This window comes from Colletotrichum karsti (assembly GCF_011947395.1).
Source record: "Colletotrichum karsti strain CkLH20 chromosome Unknown Scaffold30, whole genome shotgun sequence".
In the NCBI taxonomy this organism is placed as follows: Eukaryota; Fungi; Ascomycota; class Sordariomycetes; order Glomerellales; family Glomerellaceae; genus Colletotrichum; species Colletotrichum karsti.
Window position 1 is genome coordinate 94,830 of NW_024065930.1, and position 16,705 is coordinate 111,534.

The window sequence follows — 16,705 nt, forward strand, 5'->3', positions numbered from 1 at the left end:
GTCGAGGGTGCGCGGCCAGCACGGACAGACAGAGAGACTTCGCCGGGAAAGCATCGGAGCTTCGTCACTCTCCCACCTCCGCCTCGGTGCTGCACGCTGCACCTCACCTTTTGCTAAGGACGGGAGCTGCACGCGCAAAGCCGGGTCCAAGGTCCGGACAGGGATGATGATGTTGCTCTTCGTCTCCAACAGAAAAAAGTGTCCGAGCTCTTTTTCGCCTGTCGCTGTCGCTGTCGACCAACCACACCATCAGCGCAAGTCAATCAGGTTTCCCTGTTTGGATCTGCCAGCCAAATCGTTTCCTGCGCCCACGCCCCTCGCTCTTCGCCCTTCCTCCAACTCACGTCAAGGCCGCTCACTCTCCTCTCCAGTCCTCCTCCTCCTCTGCTGCCTCCTCACTCGCCGCGCCCCTGGTCCGCTCCAGTCCAAGTTCGAAGCTCCCCCCAGCCACCCTCCACCACCTCACCTTGGTGCTTCCCCGTCCTTTCTGGGGTGAGTTGGGCCAGCTCCAGCTCCAGAGCCTTTGGCTTTGCCTCTGCTTCTGCCTCTGCCTCACCTCACAACCAGAATGGCAGGGCGCGCACCGCGCAGCTGAGCAGAGAGAGAGAGAGAGAGAGAGGTGAGAGGGAGCTCCCTCCTCCTCCTCCTCCCCTCTCTCTCTGGAACTGCACCACACCGCACCACCACCGCCCACTCCCTCCTCTTCCTCGTCTTCTCTCCTCTCTCCACGCCCGTACCACACCGTACACTGGGCTCTCTCTCGTCCGAGTCTCACAGGTAGACAGGTACCGTACCGTACCGCACCGCCGCCGCCAGTCAACTTGCACCCACCCACCTTGGACCTTGGACTGGCCCCGTCTCCCTCCCCCAGACCCAAGAGCTTTGTATGCGCCGACCTACCTACCTTACCTACCTTTCGTCCTTGCCGCCCCCCAACTCTCTTTTCTTCCTCTTGATTCTCCTACATCTCTCTCTCCTTCTCCCATCCATCTCTTGTCTGGTCTCTACCATATACTCACCCTGAGCTGTCCAACTACACCCAATTGACTTCTACCGAATCCCACGAGCATCATGTCCACCCGCAAGAGGAAGCAAGACGAGGAGGAGGAGCTCGTTTCTCTCCCCGATGACGACGGTGAAGAGGAAGAGGAGTAAGTCTCCCTCAGTGTTTGGTTTGCGCCTGCCATCCCGCGGTTTGGAATTGTCAAAGGACCTTTCCAGCTCCAGCTCTTGCCTCGAACTCAGCTGTGCCGTCCACAAGCCAGCCTTCTCGCTTGAGTGCTAGTGTCGTCGCAACTATGCGCCCAACTTGGGTGAACGAGGCGCCATCAGCTCGCTGGTCTTGTCAGTAGCACGGCTAACATTGCTTGCCTACAGGTACCAGTCTGAGGAAGACGAGGAAGTTGATGATGATGACGGAGAGGAGGAGGAAGAGGAGGAGTACGACGAGGCTGACGCCGAAGACGACGCGGAGGCCAACGGTGTAGCAGGTGAGTCTGGATCCTCGGCTTCCATCCGGACAGCTTCTCTGACCATCAAACAAAGCAGACAAAGCTCCCCCCTCGAAGAAGCGGAAGACCGAAACAGCCGATGCCGATGAGGCGGCCGCTGCTGACGAGGAAGAGGAGGCAGAGGATGAGCCTGAGGGCGAAGACGACGCCGAGGAAGAGGCTGAGGGCGAGGGCGACGAAGAGGAGGAGGCGGCCAACGGCGTGGAGGACGCTCCTGCCAAGGGCGACGTCAAGGCCGCCGACGCACCTGCTGCCACCAACGGCGATGCGGCCGCTGCCGTCGCTGCTGGCGGCGATACCGAGGACTAAAAGCGATTTGTTCCCGTGGTACTCTTGTCATGCCGTCGCTTCTTCCATCCGTCACATGTACGCCACTTAGTATTGTATATCCTCTTGTCGTCAGCTTCTAGAATAGATGACGATATGAGCCAATGAAATAGGCCTTGAGCCTGATGTTTGAATCGTGATGACCCACACTTGTCAACTTCAATCAATGCTGCTTGCGTGGTTTGTCGACATGCGATCACATGCGACCGGGTTCAACGATCCGTCTTCTGACAGAAGGGAGAAAAGAGCAAAATTCGTCCAGACTACCGGGGGGGATAGTCGGTAGTTAAACACCTAATCGGGCTTCAATCCCCACGCAAAACTGCCCAACCTGAGCAGGAGACGTCGTCCACCACTCACTTCCCCCGACGGTCCAATGAAGTCCACAATCCCGCATCTCGAACGCTGCCCGCGCAGCGTTTTTGGTTGGTCGATTGCCGAAGGAAGAATGATGGATGGATGGCCGCCGCCGTCGAGGCCCGCCCCATATTGGGTCCCCCGGAAAAGGCGGCCGGACGGGGAACTTTTGGGAGGGGGTGTCCAATCCGTGGTCGCCGGCGTCGTCGGGTCGGCGGCCACGATGGACGGGATGGGGCCGTTCCGGTCCGGCGATCTCGGCGGCGGTATGGGAGGTGTGATATGCTTGCTTGCTGTCTTCATGTGCATGGTTGGGTCACTTGGGTTCGATTCGATTGTCATGATTCAATGCCTAAATAGATCCGTGTGTTTTTTGCACTGGTATAGCACCTCTCGTCGGTTTGTGAAAAGCGTGGCACAAGAAGCGCGATGTGCGAGTTTGGTGATGCTGGGTTAGCGGCACATCGTCTTAGCTTGGTAGACGACGTTGAGCCGGGCCATGGCCTGTTATCATGAGCTGTGCATAGTATTAAGTAACTCTTTTTGATTACCTAGCGGTTTCAACTGGGTTCGGTGATGGGCCGCGGCTTGGTTAACTGACCATTTATCAACGATCTCGCCTCGTGTGCTTGAGCTTTTGATCGCTGTATTTGCCGTCATTGGTAGTTGGCCATGTTGGATATTATAGTTGAAGGTATTTCTATAAATTGCGGCAGATGTCTCTCATCTGGCCGTCGAAACATGTGTTACTCCAGAAACTTCTTCCATAACAACTCCTCTCAAGTTCTTATGAACTGTATTTGGATTGCAATACCGATAACGCAGAAGCGGGTTATGATTTTGACTATAGAGTCTGTGTAACCTAGACCAAAGGACATGCCTTTGGCACAGTGAAATATCTGTAGAGTGCATCTTACGGACCAAGAGTTCGTTGCTAAACTACAGATCGTCGAATATTGTACTAACAACCAGCATGAGACGTAACGTCGATACCAATGAGACCGGAAAACCAATGGCATCATCTGACAGCTAATGAAGCCGTTTAGAACCATCGAATTCCTCTCACACTGCGGGAGCTCATCTCTTTTCTCTTCCGTCAGTCACCCCAGCAATGCGAAACAGCGGTACTCCGATTGCCCACCCCCACAAACCTTAAGGCAGTCAGACCAGCTGTACGGTGAGAGCTTGATCAAACTGTGGCTGGGAGGGGGGACTCGGACGTTGTGGCTGTTGTCGCTGTTTGTGCGGCGTGGTTTCCTTCATATGACTATGGCGCCAGTAACGGGCTCGGGGAGGCCTCGGACTTCCTCAAGACTGGTTATGATTTTGTGCTACCATCTTTGCGACTGTAGAAGATGAAGCTGAACTTTGCTGCTGCTTGGATATGGGAATTTTTATTCCTGAGTGTGTCAAACTGACGGTATTCAGAGCCAATGATACGGTTAACAGATTAGCCGAGACTTCTATGCCCATCGTTTGAAAGGGCTATGGCCAGAACATACGCCACTTGGTTATTTTTCTACACGATATAGTCAATATATAACAGAAAGCAGCCGACTACGTTAAATGCCTCAACACAGGAGGAAGATTAGTGATGTTAGTCTTCCAAGGAGGGAATTCCATAATTCTTGTGATCTATCAATTTGGGAATATTCTCGTGATACGGTTCCCATGAGACAACGGCGGGATGGAAGGTCTCGCCAGCGGAAGCAAGCGGATGGAACATATTTCACACTAGAACCTTCCAAACCACATACAAGAAGGCAGAAGAGCCGCGCCAGAATATCTTGCCAGCATCTTGGTGAAGTCTACTCCATCTGGACTCTCAAACCTTTGGGTGCCTAAGTCTGGATCAACCATTTTAGCCCCCTTTCAAGAGGCGAATGACAACATGATCAATATTGAGCTCCGAAAACCCAATCATGACTGGAGCTAGACTTCACGGTCTTGAAATGCATTGAGGCTGAGTGGTCCGTCTACGGGTGAGGTCTGCCTTCCAATCGGTGCCAGTCGTCCATAAGATGGCGTGGGAAGAGTATGCAACAGATTCAAGGCTGAAGCAGAAGAGTCACAAAGCAAAAGAGGCATAATACGGGCCTGAATGACGGCAGGTAGACAGACACGGCAAGGTCTCCCCACACAACGTTTCTTTTCGACGATCACGCCACCCCGGACCCGTTCAGGGCAGCAAGTCAAGTCGGAGATTTTGGATAGCATGGCCGAATGAGAAGCCAGCCGATGGTGCTCCGGGCCGAAGGGCGGGTGCCCAATGTGACGTTATGTTGTTAATCCAGACGACATGCCTCGCTTCGAGGTTGGAGGCTGGACTATTTGGTCACTCGGATACGATGAATTCCCAGATGGCTAGTCGACGACGGTGTGGAACAGCAGTAAACCTGATGAAAACCAGGACCTAGAGGTTGAATACCTCTCGAAGACATTACTTCGCATTCATGCCACTCCAGGAAAGTCCCCTTCGCTTCCCATGAACACAAAAGCTGGAGATGTCAAGCGGCTGTGAGCCAAAGAAAAAGACGTGGGAGACTGGCTTTAAATGGACCAGTCTTCAACCCACAAACCCCTCACTTATGCCAAACTTATCGGCTTAGGTCCATGCAACCTGAAGATCGAACAAAGCCTGCTCAGGTATCAAGACGAAAGGAACATTCTGGAGGATTCCATTGTTTGAGCATCTCCGTTCTCTAGCGAGCCAGTCGCAGTCAAGATAGACCAAGCGACGAAGCGTAGCCGGTGAAGCCCAAGAGTCATGGCAGCGGGGTTGAAGAATTCCTGGCAAGACATTCGCGCGGCTGCAGAGACAGATGCGCCAGGTTCCGCCAACCCGGGACCAAGCGATGGGGCGTCCCTTAAGTCTCTTGAGAACAACCGGTATTAGTTTGTTGGGGTCGGTCGAGTTGGTCTCGTTGTAGAACTTGTGAGTGGGAGGGATCAACGAAGAGAAGAAAAAAAAAAGCGCGCGTCGGGAGACATTTGCCCGTTCCAACGACGCGGATTGGAACGGATAACAAGCGCTGCCAATCAGGCGCTATGAAATTGGCTGACTAGGTCCAGGCCAGCAACCAGCTTCATCTTTCTTTCTCCCCTTCCGACTGCAGCTGACATGGCATTTTTTTTTCTCCATTGCCCCTCGTTACACTTGTCCGCCCCTCATGTTATCGTGCCCCTGCAGTCGAAGTAGATAGGTGTAGATAGGTACGGATAGGCTGGATGTTACGAGTGGGCTATGAGGCCAGAGGTTCGTCTTTCTGAATCAACTCCTCAACTTGCCCGGCTCGATGTAGCGGCCGACAGATGCCAGATTCTCGTTCCTGATGTCCATGTACCAGATGCCCACAGCTATGAATGAAGAAGGGAGGCTCAACGCCGATAGGACGGCATGTCAGCGGTCCCGCCTCCGGCGCATACAGGCGCAGGCGCAGGCGCAGGCGCGTCGGGTCCCCGGCCTCACTGCGTCATTCCCGGGCGCACACGAGGTGGGGGGAGGGGCAATTGTGCTGCTGCTGGTGCTGCTGCTGGCAGGATCAGGGGTGTTGGCGGGGGACAGACTGCCTGGACCTTCCTTGCTTTTGCAGGAATAGAGCAAGTACTGTACCGTACACCTACACAATGTCCAATCTCTCCCGTCGCCTTCTCTTCTGTCACGGGCAGACTGATGCGATAGAACGAATGCCGAGCTTGCTTCTCTCTCCTCGTTGTATCTTTCGCTTACGTTAATCATCCGTTCATCTTGTCCGAGGAGGGGTACAAAAGAGCTCCCCCTCCCCTCCCAAGCCAGCAATCATAGACCACGATAGCTCCCTCTTCTTGCTTCTCTCACGTCCTTCTACTTCGGACTTGTTGATTTGTTCTTCTTCTAAGATACCCGTCTCTATTCACAGTTGATCTTCTATGCAACGAATCATGGCCGCCACCAAGCAAACCACGTAAGTGACTGTCAACATGCTGCTCCCGCGCCGTCTACGACTTCAGCTTACACGTCCCGTCCAGCCGTACTTTCACCCTCAACACGGGTGACAAGATCCCCGCCATCGGTCTCGGCACCTGGCAGTCCCAGCCCAACCAGGTCAAGCTTGCCGTCGAGGCCGCCCTCAAGAACGGCTACCGCCACATCGACACCGCCTTCGCCTACGGCAACGAGAAGGAGGTCGGCGACGGCATCAAGGCCTCGGGCGTCCCCCGCGACCAGATCTGGCTGACCACCAAGCTCGACAACCCCTGGCACAAGCGCGTCCCCGAGGCCATCACAAAGTCCCTCGAGAACCTCCAGACCGACTACCTCGACCTCTACCTCATGCACTGGCCCTCTTCCACCGACCCCGATGACCTGAAGAAGCACTACCCCGACTGGGACTACGTCAAGACCTGGCACGAGCTGCAGAAGCTCGTCGGCACCGGCAAGGTCCGCAACATTGGTGTCTCCAACTTTGGCCTCACCCACCTCGAGCGTCTCCTGAGCGATCCTGCCACCACCGTAAGTCTTCTTTGCTGCTGCTGCCACTGCTGCCAGCCTCTTGTCCAAGTACTGACACATCCAGGTCGTCCCCGCCGTCAACCAGATCGAGCTTCACCCCTGCAACCCCTCCCCTAAGCTCCTCGACTACTGCAAGTCCAAGGGCATTCACGCCACTGCCTACTCCTGCCTCGGCAGCACCGACTCTCCCCTCTACACCAACCAGACTCTCCTCGAGATTGCCAAGGCCAAGGGCCGCACTCCCCAGCAGATCCTGCTCCAGTGGGGTCTTACTCGCGACACCAGCGTCATCCCCAAGTCCGTCTCCGAGGGCCGCATCAAGGCCAACTTCGACCTCGACGACTGGTCCCTGACCGAGGACGAGATCAAGAAGATCTCTGCCATCCCCGACCGCTTCAAGGTTTGCGACGGCACCTTCCTGCCTGACGGTGTCAAGGTCTTCTTCGGTGATGATGAGTAAACGAAAATTGGGTATATGAAGGGGGTGAGTTGGGTAGACTCACATAATGAGTAGACGAAAAACAACGACGCTATATAGTCGAAATCCGGCTGCCATATTGCAGCAGAGTTCACAAATCCGTACATGAATAGAAAAAAATGATAAAAACCCAAATACAACGCTCACAGCTTCGCTTTATGTGCCTCTTCCCTCAAAACATCGGCCACGTTCTCCCGCAGGTCCTTGGCAAAGTGCTCGGCGTCCTCCTCGTCCAGCTCCTCCCTCCGCCCACGCCCAAACATTGTGAAGCTCTCGCTGTACCGACCGCTCGCGCGGATCTCGGGCCGCGGAATGAGGTGGAAGTGCATGTGCATGACGACCTGCGCGGCCGCGGCCCCGTTGTTCTGGACGACGTTCCAGTCCTCGACGCCCGTCGTGCGCGCCAGGGCGTTGGACAGCACGCGCAGGTACCGTCCCATCTCGGCCGATTCCTCGGGCGAGGCGTCCGTCAGCTTCGGCCGGTGCGTCCGCGGGCAGAGCAGCAGGTGACCGCGCGAGAGCGGCAGGATGTCGAGGAAGGCGATGAGGGTGGGCGTCGAGAGCACGACGAAGGCGGGCGTCGGGATCCGGTTCGGGTCCAGCGTCGCGTCGTCTTGCGGCGGGTGCTCCGGGTCGTATGCAGGGTATTCGTCTGCGATTGTGCAAAAGGGACAGCTCGATTCGGGGGGCTCGACGCCCGAGTCGAAGGCGGCGGGCGTCATGATGGGATGGACGCGGAGGTGGTGATGGTAGTGATGTTTTGGCGGTGCTGCGGTTTCGAGGGGAGGAGCTATCGAGGCATTGCTTGGTCGCAATCGATTGCCGTAGCTTGACAGAGACAACTCTGGAACTCAACCGAATCGTGGGAGATGACGCGAAGATGGCCCTGCGCTTCCGGGATTCGATTCTGCCGTAGCGATACCCGGTCCTATGAACATTAACCTCGGGAAGTGGGCCGGACCGGACCCGTGGGACTCAGGTCGTGCGCCGACCACACCGCCCAAGGCCGACGGTTTTTTTCTGCCGCCTTTGCGCCTCACCGCCAAACAAATTGTCCATCCAGGCCCACCTGCATTTCCAATCGCCGTTCCGCGCGACAAGAAAGAAAATCGTCGATTCCGTGTTCCTCCAGTCCACCGCGTCCGCACCCAACATTCCCGCACAACCGAGCCCCTCCCCCAGACTACCGAATTTCTCGACGTCGCTTCCGAAACAATACTGCCAAAATGTCCCGCGAAGCCTACCAAGTCCCGACCGCCGGCGCCAACTCGGCCCCCAGCGCTGCCGCCTACTCGAGCTACGGCAACGAGGGTCCCCAGATGCAGTACCTCTGCGGTGACTGCGGCCTCAAGTTCCAGCTTCGTCGCGCCGATCCCATCCGCTGCAAGGAGTGCGGTTGCCGTATCCTGTACAAGGAGCGCACCAAGAGGTGAGTTTTGTTTGGTGATGCTGTAGTGGACGAGTGCGCGTGCTGACTCACTGCGCAGAATGGTCCAGTTCGAGGCGAGATAGAAAGCCGGATGCGAGGAGAAACGAGAGAGTTACTATTAGCGAGGATTTTCGAGTTGAAAACAAACCGGCTCCGTCATTTGCATGTTTGGGGAGGTATGAGACATTCCCGCGGTTCGACATGAAGTCGGATAGACGACAACAACGGAACGAGTTTCATGGGAGGTCTCAGTCATGACACCAGGAGTCACCAAGGCGGCGTCACACGCGCAGAGATTCGAGGAGTTTGGGCTTTGGGGGGTCAAAATCAATTCATAGAGCAAGGCACACTCTGCACCTGTTCTTCCTTTTCGAGGTATCTCATGATAATGCAGCAACCTTCTTAAACGCCGTCCCCTGCCCGAGATTCATTCTATGTGCGTATTTTGTGTGTCCAAAGCCAGCCAAGCCAGCCACCCACTCGCTACTGGCGTGTGTGCAGGTACTTGGCAAAGCTGCCGTCGGCCACGACCGAGTCGCCCTCGGCCTCCATGGCGGCCTCGTAACGAGCCTGCAGCCCTTCCCTGTCGTCCTCGTCGTCCGGCATGTCATCGTCATCCACGTCGCTCGCGACTTCGATGCCGTCGTCGTCGTCGACGACGGGCTTGACGACCTGCGGCCTCTTGCCGGCATCCACCGACATGCCCTTCATCATCTTGTCCAACTCGTGCTCGCGCGTCTTGCGCTTCTGCTCCTCACGCTCCGCTCGGCGGCGCTGCAGCTCCGGGAGGTAGTCCTGCTTGAACTCTTCTGCCTTTTCCTGCACGGCCTCGAAGAACTCGTCCATACCCGTCCCCAGACGGGAGCTGACAGGCACGAAGCTCAAGTGGGAATAGAACTCCTCCAACATCAGACTCATCGAGTTGAGGAGACTGCCCATGTATCCCGTGCCGCCGCTGCCGCCCTCTGCCGTCTCGTAGCCGCCAATCACGTCGCTCATCTCGTCCCGCTGGAGCGCCGCCTGGAACGCCTCGAAGTCGGTCATCCACTCCTTGGCAAATGATGCGTCCTGCACATCCGTCTTGTTGAACACCAAGATCATCGGCAGCTTGGTCTTGTACAGGATACTGCACGCGTACAGCATGTTGCTCATGAATGTGCTCGTGGAGGTGGTTCTCGGTGTGTCGATAACGTAGGCGATAACGGTCGGGAAGGAGGAAGCGAGGGACTCGAGGAGAATGGTACCACTGGCGGACCAGACGAAGACCTCAATCTGGCCGGCTGCGTAGCGTCAGCCTGAGTATCTGGGAAAGCGAGAACGGTTAAGACTCACGGGTATCCACGAGAATGTTCTTGATGGGCTTCTTATCCGGGTTCTCCGGGTCGGGCGCCGCGCGCTTGTCAAGGAGGTTGACAATCTGGTCGACTTTCGTCGCGAATAGGTTCAGGGATGTCAAGATTCCACCGTTCGGCCCCAGGTTGTACTGCTTCATAACCTCTTCATAGTTGACCGAGTCGCGGATGTCGATGTTGCTCTCGAAGGGGACGTTGAGAACCGCGGGGTCCAAGTTGATCACATAGGGAGGCTCTTTCTTTCCGTGAAGGTGTGAGTTGATGCGTCGCATGAAGGTCGTCTTGCCAGAGCCTAGAGGCGGTATTGGTCAGCGAGAGACGAGAGTTTTCGCAAGCAAGTTTCTTACCAGCCATGCCGACGACGACAATGGACACAGGCGACTCGCCCGCCGGAGTGGGCGTAGCGGCGGGCGCGGACTCGGGCGCGGCTGAGGAAGTTGAAGCCATCGTGGGTGCAGAATGTGTTGTCGGCTTTCGACGGTTGTGATCCAAGGTTGATCTCGGCCGCTAGAAAAAAGTTCTGGAAGAGTTGAAGAGCTGGACTGCCCCGCGCGGGGCGTCAGAGTGGACGAGACCCCTTGTAACGAAGGTACTAAGCCGACCCCAGTCCAATCCAAAATTTGGATGGTCCGTGCTGAGAGTGACGTCCAACCTGCATCGCCGACTCGTAGGTAGGTAGCTGGCTGTCAATCACTTCATTTGAACCAAGATCTGTTTATTCGCCAAAAACGCTAGCTTGAAGCCGGTATCGAACCCGATGGACGGCCTCGACGACTTTGAGAAGGCTCTCGCAGCCGAAAAGGGCGAGCGAGAGCGCATTGAACGCGAAAAAGAAGAGCGCAGGCAACGCAAGAAGCAGCGCAGCCATCATCACCACCACCGCGAACGCGACAGATCCCCCGACAGACACCGCGAACGCGATAGGGACAGGGACAGGGATCGCGACCGTGATCGCGATCATGATCGACACCGGCATAGGTCACGACGTCATGACGAGGAAGATGAAGATGGACACAGGCACAAGCGATCGCGCCATTCCAGAGACGACGAGGAACGACGATCGAGGAGGCACCGGGAGAGAGACGACGAAGGACGTGAACACAAGCACGAGAAAACGACCGACCCGAAGGAAGACCTGCCGATTCCCGATGAAGAGTCTGTCCCAGCAGACAAGACCTCCACTCCCTTGGTGCGCGACTCCTGGATGACCGCGCCTTCGGCCATCGACATCGACTACGTCCAGCGAAAAGACAAGGACGCCAAACCACCGCCACCCAAGGAAGAGCCGGCTAGAATCATTCACGAGAGGGAAATAAACAAGGACTTTGGAGATCTCAGCAACGTCACGGCCTTGGATGAGAAGCTCCCACCGAAGGAGAGGACCATCGACTACACATTCGGCGACAACGGCTCTCAGTGGCGAATGACAAAGCTCAAGGGCGTCTACAGCATGGCAGAGGAGTCAGGCAGGTCTGTAGAAGACGTCGCCCTGGAGAGATATGGGGATTTGCAGGACTTTGACGATGCCAGGGAAGAGAAGACTGAGATGGACCGGCGGAAGGTGTACGGCGACGAGTACGTGGGCAAGGAGAAGCCGACTGGCGATCTGTACCGCGAGCGCATGGAAAAGCACCGTCATGACCCGATGCCCGTTGACGAAAGTCCTATGGAAGGCATCGAGCAGGGCACTGTAATCCCAGACAACGCCATGCTGCATACCCCCATCGACCAGACAGCTCTGAACCGGATGCGAGCTCAGATGATGAAGGCGAAGCTTCGTCGGGCCCCTGATGCCGCCAAGTTGGAAGCCGAGTACAACGCAGCTGCCGCGAGCTTCGCTACGAATGGTCCTCAGTCGGTCGTACTCGGCGTCATGGACAACCGCATGCTTGCTGGCTCACGGGGCGAGGTCAAGGCTATCGAGACAAAGCGAGGGCGAGAGCGCGGCAATGTGGAGGCCAACGAGGATATGTCGATCGAGGACATGGTCCGCGAGGAGCGCAGGACACGCGGTCAGACGGGCGGCGAGGGTATGCGACTTGCCGAGCGTATTGCAAAGGATGGCAAGTTCGACAACGATCTGGACTACATGGATGAAAACGCGGAGAAGCTCGCAAAGAGAGTCCACAGGTCAGAGATCAACCTCAAGAACGTGGCCGTCAACGAGTATCAGAAAGTCACGCGCATCTTGGACAACTGCCCTCTCTGTCATCACGAAGACAAGGGCCAGCCGCCGTTGGCGCCTGTTGTCTCTCTCGGCACTCGCGTCTTCCTGACGCTGCCCACGGACCCCGAAGTCAGCGAGGGTGGTGCGATGATCACGCCAATCGCTCATCGCAAGAACCTTTTGGAATGCGACGACGACGAATGGGAGGAGATCCGCAACTTCATGAAATCCCTAACCAGGATGTACCACGAAAAGGGACAGGAAGTCATCTTCTACGAGAACGCCGCTGCTCCTCAAAGACACTTACATGCTGCCATGATGGCTGTGCCAATTCCCTACGAAGAGGGCGCGACAGCCCCGGCATACTTCAAGGAGGCATTCCTCACAGCCGACGAGGAGTGGTCGCAGCACAAGAAGATCATCGACACCGGGGCCAAGGCTCGAGATGGAATGGGGCGGATGGCTTTCCGGCGGAGCATCGCCAAAGAGATGCCCTACTTCCATGCCTGGTTCACTTTGGACGGGGGTCTCGGTCATATTGTCGAGAACTCTGACCGCTGGCCCAGAGGTGACCTGTTCGCGAGAGAGATCATCGGAGGCATTCTGGACGTGGCGCCGGACGTGATCAAGAAGCAGGGAAGGTGGAACAAGGGAGACCGCCGGGTCGATAGTTTCAACAAGAAGTGGAGGAAGTTCGACTGGACCCGAGTCCTCAGCGATAGCTAGGTCTTAGATACAAGGCATGTGTCTTCGGATCATCACTTGTATTAAACTACTAATTATATTCATTCTACTGGTTGCTGGCCTCACCCAAAGACTCTGCGATCATTATTCGCTAATAAGGGAGACATCAACAAAGAAAAAGGCGATTTCAGCGATGGCATCAGAAGTGACGTTGATGTTCGTCGATGCAATACCTCGGCTGCAGACCACAATAAACCGGTCTAGACTCTCCCTCGACGCTATCTCAGGGCTTCATCTCCACCCCCCAACGCGTGACCTGTGGCAGTCAAGCCGGCTCAACCTTGGCGTGCCGGGCCACGAGGTGTTGTTAACTCGTTGGAGGCACATTGCCCGAAATTGCGGGATGGACAGGGGATCTTATCCAGGCGCACCAATGGCCAGCCGGCCGGGGATGGGGTCGGTTCCCGGCAACCCCGCGATCCATGGATGAGGCCCCCGCACTCGATCCGTCTGTTGTTGTGTTCCTTTGAGATCTTCCGTCGAGTCGTCACGGCAAAGTCCAAAAAACAAAGAGATTGCCGAGCCATGACAGCTCGGTTGCGTTTATTCTGCTCTTGGCGTAGCTCAACCGTGGCTCGATGCCTGCTCGTCATGTGAAGCGGTGAATGAGCCATATATAATGGCAGTCCCCGGAAGGAAGAAGCAGAGACGTGCGCGCGAAAGACGTGTCGTTGTCCGTTCATCATGATTGCACCGCGCCTCTTCTCCCTGCTCGGCCTCACGGCATTGGCGGCGGCCACGCCGGTCGCGGAGGGCGTCAAGTAAGTATTCTCCCATAACTCGAGAATTGATGTGGTCTAACTAGAGCCAGCGTCAGCCCCGAGAAGCCCTTCTTCTACAAAGGCCACGACCTCAGCTCCCTTAAGATGCTGGAGGAGTCGAACAACATCTTCATCGACACGGCACGAGGAAACCAGACGCGCCCAGCCGACGACATCCTGGCCGACGGCGGCATGAACGGCGTGCGCTTGCGCCTCTGGGTCGACCCTCCCGATGGAACGTACGGCCTGAACTACACCATCGAGCTCGCCAAGCGCTTCCAGGACAAGGGTCAGCGGATCTTCCTCGACTACCACTTCTCGGACTCGTGGGCGGACCCTCAGAAGCAGCCTTTGCCAGCGGCGTGGCCGACGGAGCTGGAGCCTCTCACTGGAAAACTTCGAGAGTACGTCCGCGAGACGCTCGTCGCCTTCCACGAGGCCGGTGTCAAGCTCGACCTCGTCTCCCTCGGCAACGAGCTCCGCCACGGGTTCCTCTGGCCCCTGGGCTACGTCGACGTGGACGTGCAGCCGTGGCCGGCGCTGGTGGAGAGCTTCGCCAACTTCTCGACGCTGTACAAGGCGGCGCGGGCCGGCGTCAAGGACGCGACGTGCGCAGGAGTCCCCAAGCCGGAGGTGATGCTGCACATCGACAACGGCTGGAACCTGACGCTGCAGGAGCGGTGGTACGGCGCGCTGGTGGAGAACGATGTACCGCTGTCGGCGTGGGACTCGTTCGGCTTCAGCTTCTACCCGTTCTACGGCACCGCGGCCACGTTCGAGAACCTCGAGACGACGCTCCGCGTCATGGGCGAGAAGTACGGCAAGCCGATGCAGGTTGTGGAGACGGACTACCCGGCCATTTGCGACGGCACGTGGAACCCGATCCCGCCGTCTTCGGAGCCGAGTATCCCTTACAATGTCGAGGGGCAGGTGGAGTGGATGCATGAGGTGCTGAAGATCGTGCGGGAGGTGCCGAACGGCCTTGGACAGGGTCTTTGGTACTGGGAACCTGTGAGTCTGCCTTTCTACTTCTTATTGGGTGATTTACTGACATTGCTTAGGCGTGGCTCAACAACACATCTTTGGGAAGTGATTGCAATGATGCCATCCTGTTTGAGCCGGATTATAGCCAGTGGCCGACGACGTATGGATACTCGAGGGCATCGGTCAACGTGTATCTCTGATACATGAAAATGTACAAGGCGTGCCTGGCCGTGGGGTTAGAACCGAACTGGAGTTCTATGCCACTGAAAACGACCGAAGGTTTATTAGTACGAACTTGAAGCAACATAATAAAGTTGTCAGATGTGTTTGCCACGGTTCCGATATGTACATGTTCTATCCGCCGAGAATCCATCGGGGCGACCCGCTTTTACCGGCCCCGCCGCCGAAGTGACCGGGCCTCCACAGCGTACCTGCCCTTTTGAAGCTTTTACAGTGTACTGCGGGACTAGACCACGTGGGAGACCTCTTCATTCATGTAAGAAGTTTGTTTGGACTAAACATTCTACCGCAAGTTTTTGTAGAAATGTTGGTGTAGATTCAGGTAACAACAGAAATGATTCAAACACACATTAGACGATAACAGGAGGAGACGCAGAATAGAAGGTGATGAGAGCATCGGGTCTCAGGATACATGGGTTTTACTTGCCCAAGAGTAAGTCATTGGGCAGCAACTCCAGCAATTCTGAAATTGTCAACCCCTCTGAGCTGATCATTGGACTTCCAAGGACAGAGTTGCGAGGGAACTGAATCGACAATTGATAATTGTAATCTGGTGTTGGGACGTCGATTCATCTGAACATTGGGGTCCGGAAGGAAACAAAAAGTGAGGGAGCAAACAGCAAAAGATCCGACGATTACGTAGGCGGACCAAGGAGGATCCTGCGAGTAGGAACCCTTAAGCTCGAGCCTCACGATATCCGCATACATTTAGAAGTCGGGTTTGCATGTCTGAGTTTCGGTTGCATATAGACTGGATGAGGCTCCGAGAGGGCTGTCAGAAGTCAGTTAAGACGGCGGGCCCCAGGACGTCAGCAGCTGTAGCACGTAGTAGACAGGTTACCCCACGCTGTTGGGTGAGGGTGAAACGGGAGCATTGATCGGGAGAGTGAAGGTCGTGTTTGGAGTTCAATGCAAACGGGTTTTGCTGGAACAGTTGGAGTGTGGTGGGCAAGCATCCCAAGTGTTGGTGCCGAAGTTGGGAAGAGGTGAGGGGACTTTGGTGATCGACGCCGAGATGGAGGGGAGGCGACTCCAGAGTCCAGAGTCCAGTGTCCCCTCGGAGGAGGGCGGTGAATGCACTGTGCGGTGCACTGAAGAGCGGTTTCGGCACGGTCGGGGCCGTGGAGGAGTCCGCCTGTGGCTGCCGGTGAGAGCCAACCAACAGGCCAAATATAGCATCGTCGGCGCCTTACCTAAGATGGGCTCCACTCTCGAACGCACAGTATCACAGTGCTAATGCCGTGGCGAGCGTCGAAACCTCGCCCGAGTCGACAAAAAAGGCGCTGGACATGGTTTAATTATGTACCTAAGAGCACCAGCAAAGGCAGCCGGCACAGAGACAGGCATCTTCGCCCCAGTGTTTCCCTCCGAATTCAATGCCCAAAGAGCCAAATGCTGGCTTGAAGCACGCAAAGCAGCAAGCACTGAACAGGCAGGAGCAGGCAGCTTATTCCATATTCTCCAGTTCTTTCCGTTTGCTCCTTGCATCCCCATCTTTAAACACATCACTCCTACGTCTTTTCCCATCTTCGTTTTCAACTTTTGCGTCCCTTTGTCACCTCGTCCTTCCAGTTCGTAATAATTGTTCTGCTTTGGGCCTCCCGTCCCTCCCCCCCAAGCCACCAGTGGAACAAACCCTCCGTCTCCTGACTCCTCATCCCGTCGTCATCGACCAATCATCGCGATCCCAGCGCCACCGAGCGAATCTTTGGCTACTGTGTCGTCATCGTACCCAGCCTTCGAAGCCTGCAGAAGCACCACCAAAGAGAAAGAAAGCCGCTGCAGATAATATCGATAGACGGACAGGAGGACCAGACCCTCGTCTATCATTTTTTGCTCTCGTTATCTCATTCTGAGGAAATA

General features: G+C 56.1%; 7 protein-coding genes across 7 annotated transcripts; 5 read left to right on the plus strand and 2 right to left on the minus strand.

Moving 5' to 3' along the window:
* Positions 1-1,071: 1,071 nt before the first annotated feature.
* CkaCkLH20_08750 (uncharacterized protein) lies at positions 1,072-1,820 on the plus strand (the record flags this gene model as incomplete). The annotated part of the gene is made up of 3 exons (XM_038891465.1): positions 1,072-1,151; positions 1,378-1,490; positions 1,546-1,820. The coding sequence occupies 3 exons, from the start codon at positions 1,072-1,074 to the stop codon at positions 1,818-1,820; spliced, it is 468 nt and encodes a 155-aa protein (XP_038743101.1).
* Positions 1,821-6,104: 4,284 nt separating this feature from the next.
* CkaCkLH20_08751 (aldo/keto reductase) lies at positions 6,105-7,147 on the plus strand (the record flags this gene model as incomplete). The annotated part of the gene is made up of 3 exons (XM_038891466.1): positions 6,105-6,139; positions 6,204-6,687; positions 6,752-7,147. 3 exons carry the CDS (start codon positions 6,105-6,107, stop codon positions 7,145-7,147), a joined length of 915 nt encoding a protein of 304 aa, XP_038743102.1.
* A 161-nt stretch (positions 7,148-7,308) lies between these two features.
* On the minus strand, positions 7,309-7,887 carry CkaCkLH20_08752 (hit domain-containing protein; the record flags this gene model as incomplete). Its single annotated transcript, XM_038891467.1, has 1 exon — positions 7,309-7,887. The coding sequence occupies one exon, from the start codon at positions 7,885-7,887 to the stop codon at positions 7,309-7,311; it is 579 nt and encodes a 192-aa protein (XP_038743103.1).
* A 504-nt stretch (positions 7,888-8,391) lies between these two features.
* Positions 8,392-8,598, plus strand: CkaCkLH20_08753 (metallothionein-i transcription activator; the record flags this gene model as incomplete). Its single annotated transcript, XM_038891468.1, has 1 exon — positions 8,392-8,598. The coding sequence occupies one exon, from the start codon at positions 8,392-8,394 to the stop codon at positions 8,596-8,598; it is 207 nt and encodes a 68-aa protein (XP_038743104.1).
* A 479-nt stretch (positions 8,599-9,077) lies between these two features.
* CkaCkLH20_08754 (uncharacterized protein) lies at positions 9,078-10,393 on the minus strand (the record flags this gene model as incomplete). Its single annotated transcript, XM_038891469.1, has 3 exons — positions 9,078-9,874; positions 9,927-10,238; positions 10,294-10,393. 3 exons carry the CDS (start codon positions 10,391-10,393, stop codon positions 9,078-9,080), a joined length of 1,209 nt encoding a protein of 402 aa, XP_038743105.1.
* Positions 10,394-10,703: 310 nt separating this feature from the next.
* CkaCkLH20_08755 (uncharacterized protein) lies at positions 10,704-12,839 on the plus strand (the record flags this gene model as incomplete). The annotated part of the gene is made up of 1 exon (XM_038891470.1): positions 10,704-12,839. One exon carries the CDS (start codon positions 10,704-10,706, stop codon positions 12,837-12,839), a length of 2,136 nt encoding a protein of 711 aa, XP_038743106.1.
* Positions 12,840-13,541: 702 nt separating this feature from the next.
* On the plus strand, positions 13,542-14,802 carry CkaCkLH20_08756 (glycosyl hydrolase family 53; the record flags this gene model as incomplete). The annotated part of the gene is made up of 3 exons (XM_038891471.1): positions 13,542-13,618; positions 13,669-14,629; positions 14,680-14,802. The coding sequence occupies 3 exons, from the start codon at positions 13,542-13,544 to the stop codon at positions 14,800-14,802; spliced, it is 1,161 nt and encodes a 386-aa protein (XP_038743107.1).
* Positions 14,803-16,705: the final 1,903 nt, after the last annotated feature.